The sequence below is a fragment of the Ischnura elegans genome, chromosome 4, assembly GCF_921293095.1.
Source record: "Ischnura elegans chromosome 4, ioIscEleg1.1, whole genome shotgun sequence".
Taxonomy (NCBI): domain Eukaryota; kingdom Metazoa; phylum Arthropoda; class Insecta; order Odonata; family Coenagrionidae; genus Ischnura; species Ischnura elegans.
The window spans coordinates 39,972,099-39,985,481 of record NC_060249.1 but is presented as its reverse complement, the minus strand read 5'-3'; the positions used below and the strand labels follow the sequence as shown (position 1 = coordinate 39,985,481).

Sequence of the window (13,383 nt, the reverse complement as noted above, 5' to 3'; positions counted from 1 at the left end):
AAAAATATCTATCACAACAATTAGACAGTTAATGTTGAGCTTACCGAGAATAGCCATCACTATATCATCTTTTAGAATTTCTATTGATCCTCGGGAGATGAAATACAAGGATGTTAGGACATCCCCTCTGTGCACTAGCGTGTCACCGGGAGGAGCATGCGTTGTCTTGAACTTCATTGAAAGTGCCCTACAATAAAATGAATGGAGAGAGAACAATGGTCAGCAAAGCCAGCATGAATATGTACATGAAAATAAAGAAAATATGGACCAAAAAGGAATAATGAAACTCTTTCATAATTACACATTTTACACTCAAACATTCCATGGAGGAACCTGTGAAATTTTCATATGAGCCTTGGAATTTAATAGAGTGATGAGGAATGAAGTCCCAATTTGACATATGAAAAATTAACAACTCATACAATAAATATTATGAATAATGATGTATCCCCGATTTTCCTTCATTTACTTTAGCAGTAAGGTGATGAAAATGATAAAAAGAGGTTATGATGTATACATCTTTCAGTATTATATTATAAATCAGATACATTTCAAAATTACTTTAATGATAAGAAAGCTCTGCCATAATGGAAAACCCTCATGAAAATTAGAGGCAATTTCTATTTAACTTTCCATAAATTTCAAAGTCATCATAACTATACCTTAGGCACCCTGGAGAGGCCCCATCAAAGGCTGAGCAATTTGTAAGAAGGTTACGGTTTAGGTGTAGACAGATGTCTGCCTGAAGGCACTCAGGGAAGCCTTTCAGCACACTATTCATGTCGATGCCATTAGTGTAAGTCCAAGCATGCTACAGGAAAACAGAAAATATCAAAGATATACAAAAAAACATATTACATGTTGCTTTCATAACACATAAATGCTTAATACCAAATTATTTTACCAGTGAGTATAAAGTAAGTGATGACATGTTGTTAATATTTTTTTATTCTTTACTATATTTATTACAGTAAGATATTACCTAATATGTAATATTTTATACATATCTACTCAAAAAATATCATGAATGTTGTTACAAGGCTATAAATATGACTGAACACTATTAATACTACATTATGCACAAAATAAAAACCATATTACCTGGAAATACTCCTCTAATCGTTGTCTCAATGGATTTGGAATTTGATGAAACCTAATAAATTCTCGCACTCTCAACATTTGTGTGTGATACCTTGCTGTTCCAGAGTATAACCTTTGAATGATAGCCGATACATTTCCAAATATACTTGCATACATGAGGGCTGTAAATAAGAGACAAGTTGATGAAAAGACGGTAAATGACTCATTAATTAGTATGCCATTAAAATTGTCATGGAATACTAGAATGAATATTAGTTATGATGCAATGCTGTATAAAATAATTTACTTCCAAATTTTCAAAATTAACATTATTTTTACAATTACATTCAATATCCATATGATGAATTGAGAGGAAAATATATACTCACATCCCACCAGCATCACACATATCGTAAAAATTTTTTCAGCATCTGTATTTGGAGCCACATTACCAAATCCTACAGAGGTTAAGCTGCTGAAGGTGAAGTACAGGGCAGTGATATATCTTGACTGAAATAAAAAGTAAAAATTCATGAAAAATTAATTGTGAAGATCAATTAATCTCAAATTTGATAATAAACTATGCAAAGAACAAATTTGTTTTGTCTTTCACTGGCGAATAAACTTAATTCAATATTTAAGGGAGTTTTTATGATACCATAATGAACACCATTGATAGGTTTTGAAGATATAAATGAAATGGTTGATTGAGAACAGGTTCCTACAACTGGGAGAGAGAGTTGTATGATCCATCTTTCACATAAAACTAATTCAACCAAACGTCTCAATCTGAGCAGTGATCAAGACAAACATTTACCCTTATGGAAGGTCCTCCAGTATTATTGGGGTAGTAAAACTGGTGAGTGTCATTAGCTAGCAAGTCTAACCAACCAACTTTACTCTTCAAGTGGGGTCGCTCCGCATTGCCTATTGCATACCTGAAATAACAAAAGGAACATAAGTCACAAATCATTGCTAAAAATTCTAAAAAAAAATAAGCTCTTGTAGTCTCATCCCCTTATTAGGGTACCTTGAATACCATGTAATCTTCCATTTTAATAGTAGCAGAGAAAATGAACCACAATTTCAAAATAATGCACTGAATACCAAAATTTAAGGGCAACAGATGTGGCTATTGGCCTTTTATTAGACATGCATTGATAGCAGACATTCTGTTTACCATTAATATACTCAAGAGAGTAAAAAATTAGCACACGAATAGTAAATTTGGTAGCATATGACTGCACTAAAACGAAAATAGTTAGATAATGTTGTACTCCAAATTTTTAACAGTAGTAACAGAATAATAAAAAAGCCATCATATGTGTGATAGCATCAATATTAAAATATTTGAATTACATATTCGTAACAGGCAAACTTAAGTTATGTATTTTGAACAATTGGCCAAGGGAAATATAATATGGAGGCTATATGTATGCTGTCAATATGATTTCATTAACTGCCATTTATAGAAGGATATTAAAACAGGTATAAATTTCTATATATATAGAATACAATTGTTAATTACGTCAGTACATTGATACTTAGAGAAGTTTAACTTCAGAGACTTTTCTGACAAGAATTCATATCAGAGTTAGTTCCTAAAATCCTTTCATTGCATAAAATTTTATTGCTTCTGCTTCTAAATGATCAGGATACCAATGCTAGGTTAACAAAAGCTCTTCATTGCAGCAAAGTTAGGTAGGAGATATTTATTGAAAACTTAACAGTACCCATTAAAACTGAACACCTAACTTTTGAAACCATCTTATTCTGCATGTTAAGTACAGTGAACACTTCAAAAACAAATGTCAAGTAAATATAAGAAGTTTATTTTGGCTGATACTAATTTTGCAGTGATGTTGAGTTAAAATGAATCGGAACAGAATTCTGTAATAATTGTATACATTTACATAGAATTCTGTAATACTTCAATAAGTAAGGTTATTTAGGTGTCCCTTAATAGAGACGTCACCGTGAATGACAATGTCACTAGGCACTACATTAGCACTTTCTCAGTCGCATATGCTTTGGACTAAAATATACTGAGAGGAATGATAGTTGATCACACTGACACAAAGAGACACAAGCTTCAAACCGTATGGTCTTTCAAACCAGGAGCTGAGTAATGGCCATGCCGGTATGAAATCATGGCAATGTTTAAAAGGATTTACTTAATTCAACTCACTGTGATAACATTATCAATGAATTTTCCTGATTTATATACAATACGTACTTAAAACTTGTAGATGCAGCAATTTTACCAGTAGGAGAAATTAATCTCATGCTAGTGAGAAACCTACTGCAACCCTCAAATAGCATTTAAATCACTAAGGGATAAACAATTATCAAACTATAAATTCTCTATTATCAACCCATCTCTTAGAATGATTTTCATGACAAGGAATTTTTCACCGCTAATCCTATTTTTATCGCAATATTGATGAACATAGCTAATGAAAATATTATTTCTATTTCTGCCTTTTGAAGTATCTTAAAGTTAAAAGCACTGCAAGCATTTCAGAAACCATTTTTCATCACAATGGCATGTACATATTAAAGATTGGGAGAGTTGAATAAAAATAAAATAGCCAAATATATTTTGATGAAGAAAAGTATACGTAATTAACCTTTAAATCAAAAGTGACATAACATTTTAAGCATTGTAACCCTTTTTAAAATGTACATTAAATACAGAATCTAAATTTTAACTTCCACGAAGAGCATATCTAATTTTAGATTTAAAGTGCAATTCCTAAATTAGATTAATCTATATGCTATAAATAGTAAAAACCGTATGATTAGATATTTTAACAGTATGATTATTACTAACCATATGCAGGCAAGCCAGTGTGCTATGAGAGCAAAGGTAGCCATGAGGAGAAGAAGTACAGCAGCACCATATTCCGAATATCTGTCGATCTTCCTAGCAACTCTTACCAGCCTCAGCAACCGTGCTGCTTTGAGCAGCCCAATCAAAGTGGTTGTCTGCGTATCCCCGATCCGCATTGCATGCGGAGGGGAAAAAGTACTCAAGAAATATCAGGAGGATCACATTGGTGGCATTAATGCAGCCACAAGACATCAACCAGTCATGCAACAACATCCAATACTTGGAAGTGAGACACGACATAGATAAAGGGACAAGCCTAAGATGCACCTTTTAATATTACTTGGAAATACTCAATGAGGTTTAGAGTCTCAAAAAACCTGTAATTTCCACTATACATATATCACATTCCATTACCAAAGAAATTGAATAATAATCACAAACATTTCAAAGATATGATCAGCAAAAAATTAATAAATTTACAGCACGAAACATCTGGATCAGACCAACCAACCAACCATCTTCCTCCGAGCTCTTTTATGAAAAGCTTTGGCATTCAGATGACTTCCCTTACTAACAAATCAGACTCAATAAACTCGACCAAAACAATTTGTCCAGAGCCTAATGAAATTTTTTAAAATTAGAGCAACTGGTTGCAGTGAATTAAAACTAGTTGGAATAGGTGAGGAGGACTCCATGTTTTCCAGTTCAGTAGAGCACTGACTACCCCAAGTAATAGAGAGGGAAAGCCAATCTGATAATAAAAATACATGGATACTCCATAATAGTCCACGATGACTTTCAGTAAAGCTTTGATCTCAGTTTCCATACAATGCTTTATCCACACCTTAACAATTAAGTAGTCCATGGAAATACTAATTGTTTTCATACAATTTTTTCACACCCAGCAGCAATGTGGGATTATGCTCCTTTACACAAAAGTATTCATACATCATTAAATCATTATTCCATAATATGTAATCTTCACTTTCAATGCCCTGAAATCAAAGACTTGAAAGTTAATGACATGTTGATTCTATGAGTCATTAAATCCACTTCTATCTTTTATTTTATACATATCTAGATATATCTCATAAAATATGTGATAAGGGCAATGTTAGATTAATTTTGTTCCATCGGATGCCAGGTTTCATTCCAATATACTTCATTACTCTACTTGCCATACTCCATAGTGATAGAGGGATATACAGAGAATTTAACACTCTTCTTACTAATAATCACCCTCATTTAAAATGGTTGGATGGCTTGAATCCGTTTCCTCAACAATGATTCACTTTGAAAAGTAGCATTGAGAGGAATAAGATTTAGCATTGCATTCTATCCAAGTCATGAATGAACTCTTTCGTCAAGGACCGCTGCAGCAACATACATTCCAGAAGAAAATTTATGATAGCATAGAATTAAACCAATGGTAGCACTGTTTTTCAGAAAAATACTCTTGAGACCTAAACCTCATTGGGATGGCATTGACACCAAGATCAAGAACTAGAAAATAATAGTAGTGTGCATACAAGGAAGACTGGAGGAGATTTACGTAATCACAAAAATAGACAGGCACCTTATAGAGAATAATACAAGGTAGGTAAGTATACTACTAATTGCCTTTAAATGCAGTAATACTTTAACTTTTACATGCAGGAAAACATTCAGTTTATTGCCTTGTTTACTGTTTTACCAATTCTGAAACAACGTGGGAGTACACTAACATAGATATGTATTTAGAAAGAAATCAATATTTGAAAACACCAATAATAGCAAAGACTATTGAGCTACAAAACTACAATTTAAATTCAAAATAGTGAGCGAGAGAGAGACATAAATTATGTTCAATATCATATCAATTTTCATATAAAATTTACTTTACAATAATGAAAAGGATTTATAGTGTTATTTTTAATTCTCTCAGAGCAATGAATTTTGAATCATTATTTGGTAATTACAAGTTATTACTCATCAATCAAGTAACATCTCATAAAATATGATATATTAATTCATGTGAAGCACAAAATGAGAATTAATCTTGGCAATAAAAAAATTGATAAATAAGAAAGTTTTTGACTGAGTGATGGAAACTGTTGCGTATGCACTACTATTAGCATCAAACCAAGAGCTCGAGGCAGTAATATCAAAACCACCACTCATACTTGGATGGAATTAAGTATGCATTACTAATTATTTTTGTTATAATTCAACATCATGGATGCCATCTATTTTTTCTACTGTACTTATACCATGAGAGATATAAATTGGTGCCATCCCAGCTAGCCAAGTGCCATCAAAAGGGCATCACTGGTGTGTCCCCTAAATAAGGTGCTTGATTTTATGCCTACCTCGTCAGTGTCAGAACCAAAGAGTAGGAGGTCAAAAGGGATGGCTGCTACCAGATCAATGACAAACCACCCGCGGAGGTAGTGGACGGCTATTTTTCCTGGATGGGACACAACTTCATCATTGCTGTTCACGTATGTTGTCCGGAAGTTTATTAGGATATCAACCACAAAGGTCACGTCCACTGATTATTCAAACACCACAAAAACACATATCACAGCACATTTCAAATTGCAGCACATGAATTTTTAGTGCAGGCGAAAGTATTTCCACAAATCCGATGCACACGAGGTATCCATCATAGGAGAAGCACAGATGCAGCATCAATGTGAAGTAGATGTGTCATGAAATACATAAAAAAGGAGTTAAGAATATAAATCAATGTGAAATATATTGATAACGAATGGTATCTAACTGAAAACCATTATGAACTACTATCCAAGGGTTAAACACAATGTTGGAGGATAGTCGATAAATTTCATTAGTAAAAAGGTTTACAGAAACGAATTGAAAGTCGGCAGCATTATGCAACAACTTTAACAAAAACCATTCGAAACGACGTGAATAGGGATGAGGAAAACAATGCTTCCCATCAACATTGGCGAAAAACACACAATACTAAAACGTAAGTAAACAGCAAAAGAAATTTTCCGTTTAGGCTTAAGTTACTAACTATAAAGAAATATACGCAAAATTTAATGAAATATTTTTTATAGATAAAATGTTTCCAATACCTTGTGTCAACCTGCATCTCGATAGTCTAGAAGACCTTACTAATCACGAAAAAAAGGGTAACTCACATGTAAGTAAGCAAAATAACAACATCGATACTTTTCCCCTGGACATATGATTAATTCAGGACATATAATGCGATAAATAACGTTAAAGACCCGGAATGAGTACCGAAAACACTTTCAAATCGCATGCTTCACGTTAAAGAGCAGGTTTTCGTTGCTATGCTGTCATGTTGTTTTGCTGAAATGCCCTCTATTGACTTTTCTCCTAACTATTAATTTCTCAAGCGGGCCTTATGATCAGAAAGGTATCCTACAGGTTAGGATAGGATGCAATAGTTTCCTTGAATAGGGTTCTATTAACGAGATACCGACCTACAATGAGTCTTAAATAATTTTATTGCTGTAAGTTGTCAATAAATAGTAAAATGAATAGTCACTCTTACTACGATAATTTTTTTGGTACACACCCATGCTATTATCGATAATATTCAGAAATGCATCATTCTCATCAAAGTTTCGTTTATTTCCAAGATGTCCCCAGTACTTTAATATTTTTATTTCAATTCTTTAACCTAATTTGGTCACCATATATTCCATATCAATGGTCACGAAAAAATAATTACCCGAACTGTGAGTAAAATCACTAATATTTTCCTTTGCCGACCACTAGCTAAGTGGGATTAAATAATTGTCAAGAACATCTGGGTTGGGATTTAGAGAATAGCAAATGAAGACATGTTTAGGAATTGAAATGAATGGAAATAGGAGAAATAATCGCAATGCCATTGAAAGGCGACGCGATTTCTCTGACAAAACAAAATTTTATGGTTCTTTCCACCAAAATTAATGGTGTTGTCTGCGAGAAGAATAATTTATCGATAAATAAAAATATATTGGTGAGGAAGTCATGGTTCAATCTTGGTCCAGATGAAATTTTTCTCTCATGACAGTCAATGAGACTTCCATATACGTTCGTAATTATATTAGAAAGCTTTAATATTCCCTTACAGGAATTTAGGACTACGGTCAGTGAGAAACATACTCAAATGATACATATATATAATAGTCTTCGGGTTAATACATTAGAGAATTAAGAAGCAAATCAATACGCCATTAGTGGTCTCGTCAATCAACTCCAACCGGTGGTGCATAGCTTGCGTGATATGGAATTCTAAATTTAAAAACATCCATCCAGTCCTTACGACCACGAGAAGACAATATCTGTGATTTTATTTCCTCTGAAACGAAAAATGACATAAAAAATGATTCTGTCACAATCTGGCCTCCTGATGTACGCCTCGGCGTAAAAATTTTCTCACATTTCCTTTAGGTATCAAAATTTCGCTGCGTGTAACTACACGCAAGTTTGAACACGCGAGGCTGACGGCGTTCGACATATTTTACTGCGGAGAAAAATCAGCCATTTATAGATGTTGGAGCTCTCTTCTTTTCCTCCCGAAAAAAGAGAATATTTATAGAGATATTTGAGCTTTAATTCTAAAGAAATTTACCTTAAAATTTCAGCTATTATTATTTAGTCCTGTGATGGCACTACTTTATCCGGAAAACCATTAGGTCAGATTGTATTAGATCGCTGAAGCCAATTTGTAAAACTCAAAAAATACGGACAGGGTAAATCGAATTAAGAAATTTTCAGGTACTGATAACGAAGGCTAAAACATCTTAATAATTAAGTTAAAGAATTGAGAATGTGGATGAATCGGAATAAAAGCCAGCTAAGAGCATGGAAAAATTTATAAGCTATTAGTTGAGCGTTTATTTTTGAATTACGCGAGTCTGGGCACTTGAGCTTTCAGCCGACTTATCTCCCCTCAAAAACTCTAAATTACACCAGGATAAAATATTGGCTCATCATTTTCAACCAAGGAGGTATTTTAGCATAAAGTTATGAAATCATTATTCAAATGATGTCATATCGTCAGCTACAAATCAGTATATTTCACGGATGAACGTGGGCTTTACAATAATAGAAACAGAGAAAATTATCGAAACTGAACTCGATTAAAATGAACTACGATGCATATCCAGCTTTAACATTGCAATTAATAACAACTTGGACATAAATAATCTCGATGAAAAAAATATAGGAGAAAAAACCTAATATCCTGTAGGAGTAATTTTTAATTTTTGAAATATTAGTTTCAAAACATTTGTAATCATGGTAAAATTATATGAGTAAATAGAACTTCGGTTAGTAGCTTTTTAAAAACTTTTCTCAAATTATAAAAGGAGGTTTGACCGTGATATTGTTTCCACATTTACCATTCAATTTGTAATTATCTATCAGATCTAAATAACTACACAACCACATCATATTTCATATTATGAACACACGTATATTGCATTCTTTGAAATCAAAGGCCAACATTTCGGAAGAGGACAGAAAATTGAAAGGTAGGAAAAGCGGTTCTCTAGAGAGAAGAACTATTTTTGGCATTACTATGAAATATTAAACAATTAATTGATAATTTTATGGGTTATATCTCCATTATAGAATATGCACTTAGCATTGAATGTGTACACATCTTGTATGAAGGAATGTAACAACATCACATACAAAGAGGCAACAAGATTAAAGAATTTTTTTCAGACGGTCTCTGTTTCAAACTATTCGATATAACTTACCGATGAGGTCGATGATGACAATCGGATCATCATTAGATTTGGGGCTATTGAAGTCTGCTTCTCCGAGCAGAAAGGCTGCCACATACGGCGTGACGATTGCTGTGTACATGACAAGCAGTAATATGATCCAATCCCAGACAGCTTTGAAGGGGGAGTAGTGGAGGATGGTCCATTTGTGAATTCGAGGTGATTGTAACTTGTACTCAGGGAGGACATCGGCTCCAAGGGATAGAACCTGAAATGAATGAAGGATTATGTGAGAATTTTTTAAATTATAGAAACTTTACAACTTCATGTAATAGGGTATATTATTGTTTATACGATTCTTGTTTTAATTTAAAATTAGTGATATAATTAGTATTCAAAATATTATATTATAAATGATATGCATTGGATTTTATTTGTAAATTATAAAAAATGAAAGCCATACGGGGAGCAGTGATATATATTCAGTTATCGCCTCCATAGCATTGGGTGGTTTTCAAGAAATAATAAATTATAGTGCTAATATATCTATGTAATTATTAACATGGGTTAAATTCAGCAACAGGATTACACTCTGTAGAAATATCCGGATATAAAAGGATATATTATTTCTGTTTCTCAAACTTAATAGCACCAAGGTATTTAGATATTTAGGAAGAAAAAGTAAACACCAATCGTACGCAAATTATTCGGGAAGGTGATAATATTCATTCAAGTAAAAATAAAAACCAGTGCATGAAATAAAGTATTGCAGATTTATAAATAAATCGCTTATAAAAAATTATCGATTACAAAGATGTGCTTTGCCAAAGACAGCCAACATAGCATCACTTTGACGACCAAAAAGTAAACTATTAGGGAAGATTCAGACGGAAAAATCTTCTTGCTTGAGTTTTTATCACGAAGCGATGAAATGACTTCATTCTCACTCTAAAATGTAGGCGAAAAGCATGATAAACCTCGGTTAACAATCATACAGTAAAGTTTTAGGTGAGAGGATTCCCATATTTCTAAAACATCGTTTGTCACCTCGAAGATCTCATATGCATGGAATAAAAATGCCGAAAAATTATTTTCTGCGAAATATTTAGAATAAATGATAACAAGCTGGAAGGCGTGATGACCCTTTTTGCTGTGGCATGAATATTGATCGCGAAGAATTAACGGGTGGGAATTAAGACCATATCGAATGTAATCGTGCCGGGATAAACAATTTAAAACCTCAATATTAACTAAAAAAGAGTCTAATGGTAAAAATGAGTCTCTGATTTTTCAAATGTTCATGATAAAGCTTTATTTAACAGACGCGTAATTTTTTGTGACATCAAGCCTAAACTGGTCTCTTTCTGAACGCCAAATCATAACGATTCTACCGCTCCAAGGCCATTTTTTATTTTATTTAAAGGGTCACAGGCGTTATTATTGACATTTTATTTAAAATTTTTATCACATGCAGGCTAATGAAACTGGGATAGAGCAAAACGATGGAGGCACAAAATTAGGGGTGGCAGTTGCCCAGTAAGAATTCATCCTTATTCAAAAAAAGTACGAAAACTGCGTTTTATTGTTAATTTTAGGTGATCTAATCGTGAAGCGAGTCTACGGCTTCATTCAAAGTGTTGAAAAAGAATCCTAGTACGTACACTTAAATGAATTTAGCTTTCTGCAGCGTAATGCTCGAATTTTACTAAAGTCTTCATGCTAGAGCTTTTACATACTCCTCCTATCCTTTCGGAATCGTGCCAGTATTTTATGACCAAACGAGTAATTTTGAATGAAGTAGGCGGAAATGCAAAATAGCTAACATGAGTATGAAATTGGCTCTCCAAATCAAATCCAGCACATTTAAAATTATTTTTTTCACTTTTGATGGTAGTGAAAGTAAGAGGTAATGCAAACATTTGACATTGAAAAATTAGACCAACGAAATTGAAAATTCAAGAATTTATTCCTTTACCATTATCTATTATGGAGACTAAAGCTTCATTGATATATTTACTTTAAGGGGTTTACGTCTCCATTTAAGAATATGCGGATGCATTTTCACACCAAATATGTAGTTCACGACGTTTTTCTGTGGGTATTCGTAGCTAGTAGTGGAATACTGGTTCAGTGCCGGAGTTGGTTCTGGAAAAACAATTCAATAAGCATGGCCCACTTTTTTAGTTGTAAGAATAAAGGGTGAAAATGCCTCTTGAACGCGATCTTGAAAACAAGGCTTCTTTGTCGTGTGTAATTCTCAGCTCTCAAGAAAGCAATCTTGACAAAGGGAACTAACTCTTAATTAAAGTCAGACGCAGAATTCAGAAACCTTGCACACGATGCCATTACTCTTGCTCCATTGCAGCGTACTATTCCTCGGTCCGGTGCAGTTCACCGTTGTGCTCGAATTCGCGCATTTTGATGTCTATTCGGTCAAATGTACTCGCTGGTGGGGAAAATGAAATTCTGTGCATTCGATGGAGACCCTTTTGATGTTTCATAGTGCGTTAAACATGACGAAAAGAGTCCTTACAGTTCTATGACGCAGGAAACACTTTAGATCGCTATATGCCCAAGGAATAAATAGGACTTGAGTTTAATAACGACTCATTCGTCATCAAAAGCATTTGTTTGTGATTTTCAAGAAGGAGATATTGGTAAGTACCAACCGTCGTCAAGTATTTTGTCTTCGTAAAACTAGAACTTTGTATTAACGTTTTTGTCTAATATAGCATGTATTTCCGTGGCTTTTTAGGAGCGACGGTTGGAGAGAACTTCTTGTTAATTTATTTTTCGCTAAAATCAGCGCATTGGCGAATTAAAAAGTGGAACTCAGAACCAATGACTGCAAACATCCGCCCGTTTCACGAAGGAAAACCTCTTAACCGGGAGAAAAATCTAAGGCTTCTTCTCGTGTGGGGGAGAAAGAACGAAACCCAAGGAAATTATTTGACAATTGCATACATTGCCATACAGGGATAATGTCTTTCTAAGTGCATGGAATGATATTTTACGGGTTTAGTATTACTGATATTAGGAGTAAAGACTTTTCCTTAATTATTGCCCACTAAATATTGCCACATGTACAAAAAAAGGCAAAGAATTTGACATAAGGGCTTAATTTGGACTAAAGATCGACATGACTACTTCACAGAAGTCACATGCTTTTGCCCTTTCACTTGAACTGTTCGTAGGATGCTTTTATTCGAGTTCCAATAGCAAGGCAAAGAATCTTGGAATACTTCTATATCTTACTTCCTTATCTATTTTTGAAGCCTTAACACTTTCGTGGAAAGGGTCTGTGTGGTTAATATATATGACACCACTCTAAAGAACCTGAATTTTTTTTAGATAAAAGCATCTTCAATCACCCTCCTCAATGAAAATTTGTAGAAATACTTCCAGCCAACTTCTATGATAGAAGAAGGATGATTCAGGCAACTTGTATAAACAAAACCAAACAAACAACAAAAAAATGCGAGATATGAGAAAGGTATTTTAATAAAAAATGACAATTATGTAAGCGATCCATCTACATTGTCTCCCTCAGCTGCTACTCGAATGAATGTAGATACGTCTGCAAACGTACAATCAGTTACCAGCTTCAGCGAACGCCTTAACCAAGCATTCATCCAGTCTTTAATGTCAGGAAGAAACTACCTGAAAAACTTTGAGAGAACAATTCGTTTTTTCTAAGGGAGATACCAGTAAGATACGAGCGATGTTCCAGTCGCAAGAATAGCCTGCGAGTTGGCAATTGGTGTTCTCGCTAGA

General features: G+C 33.8%; 1 protein-coding gene across 1 annotated transcript in view; it reads right to left on the bottom strand.

The window, feature by feature from the left end:
• The window catches only part of LOC124158120 (potassium voltage-gated channel subfamily H member 2), a 404,742-nt gene that overhangs the window by 51,910 nt on the left and 339,449 nt on the right, over positions 1-13,383 (bottom strand). The window contains exons 6-13 of the mRNA XM_046533302.1: positions 9,643-9,877; positions 6,262-6,443; positions 3,914-4,083; positions 1,898-2,018; positions 1,470-1,590; positions 1,102-1,262; positions 663-811; positions 45-187 (exon numbers count right to left, since the gene is read on the bottom strand). Of these exons, the coding sequence (XP_046389258.1) occupies positions 45-187; positions 663-811; positions 1,102-1,262; positions 1,470-1,590; positions 1,898-2,018; positions 3,914-4,083; positions 6,262-6,443; positions 9,643-9,877 (1,282 nt within the window). The remainder of the gene's footprint in view (positions 1-44; positions 188-662; positions 812-1,101; positions 1,263-1,469; positions 1,591-1,897; positions 2,019-3,913; positions 4,084-6,261; positions 6,444-9,642; positions 9,878-13,383) is intronic.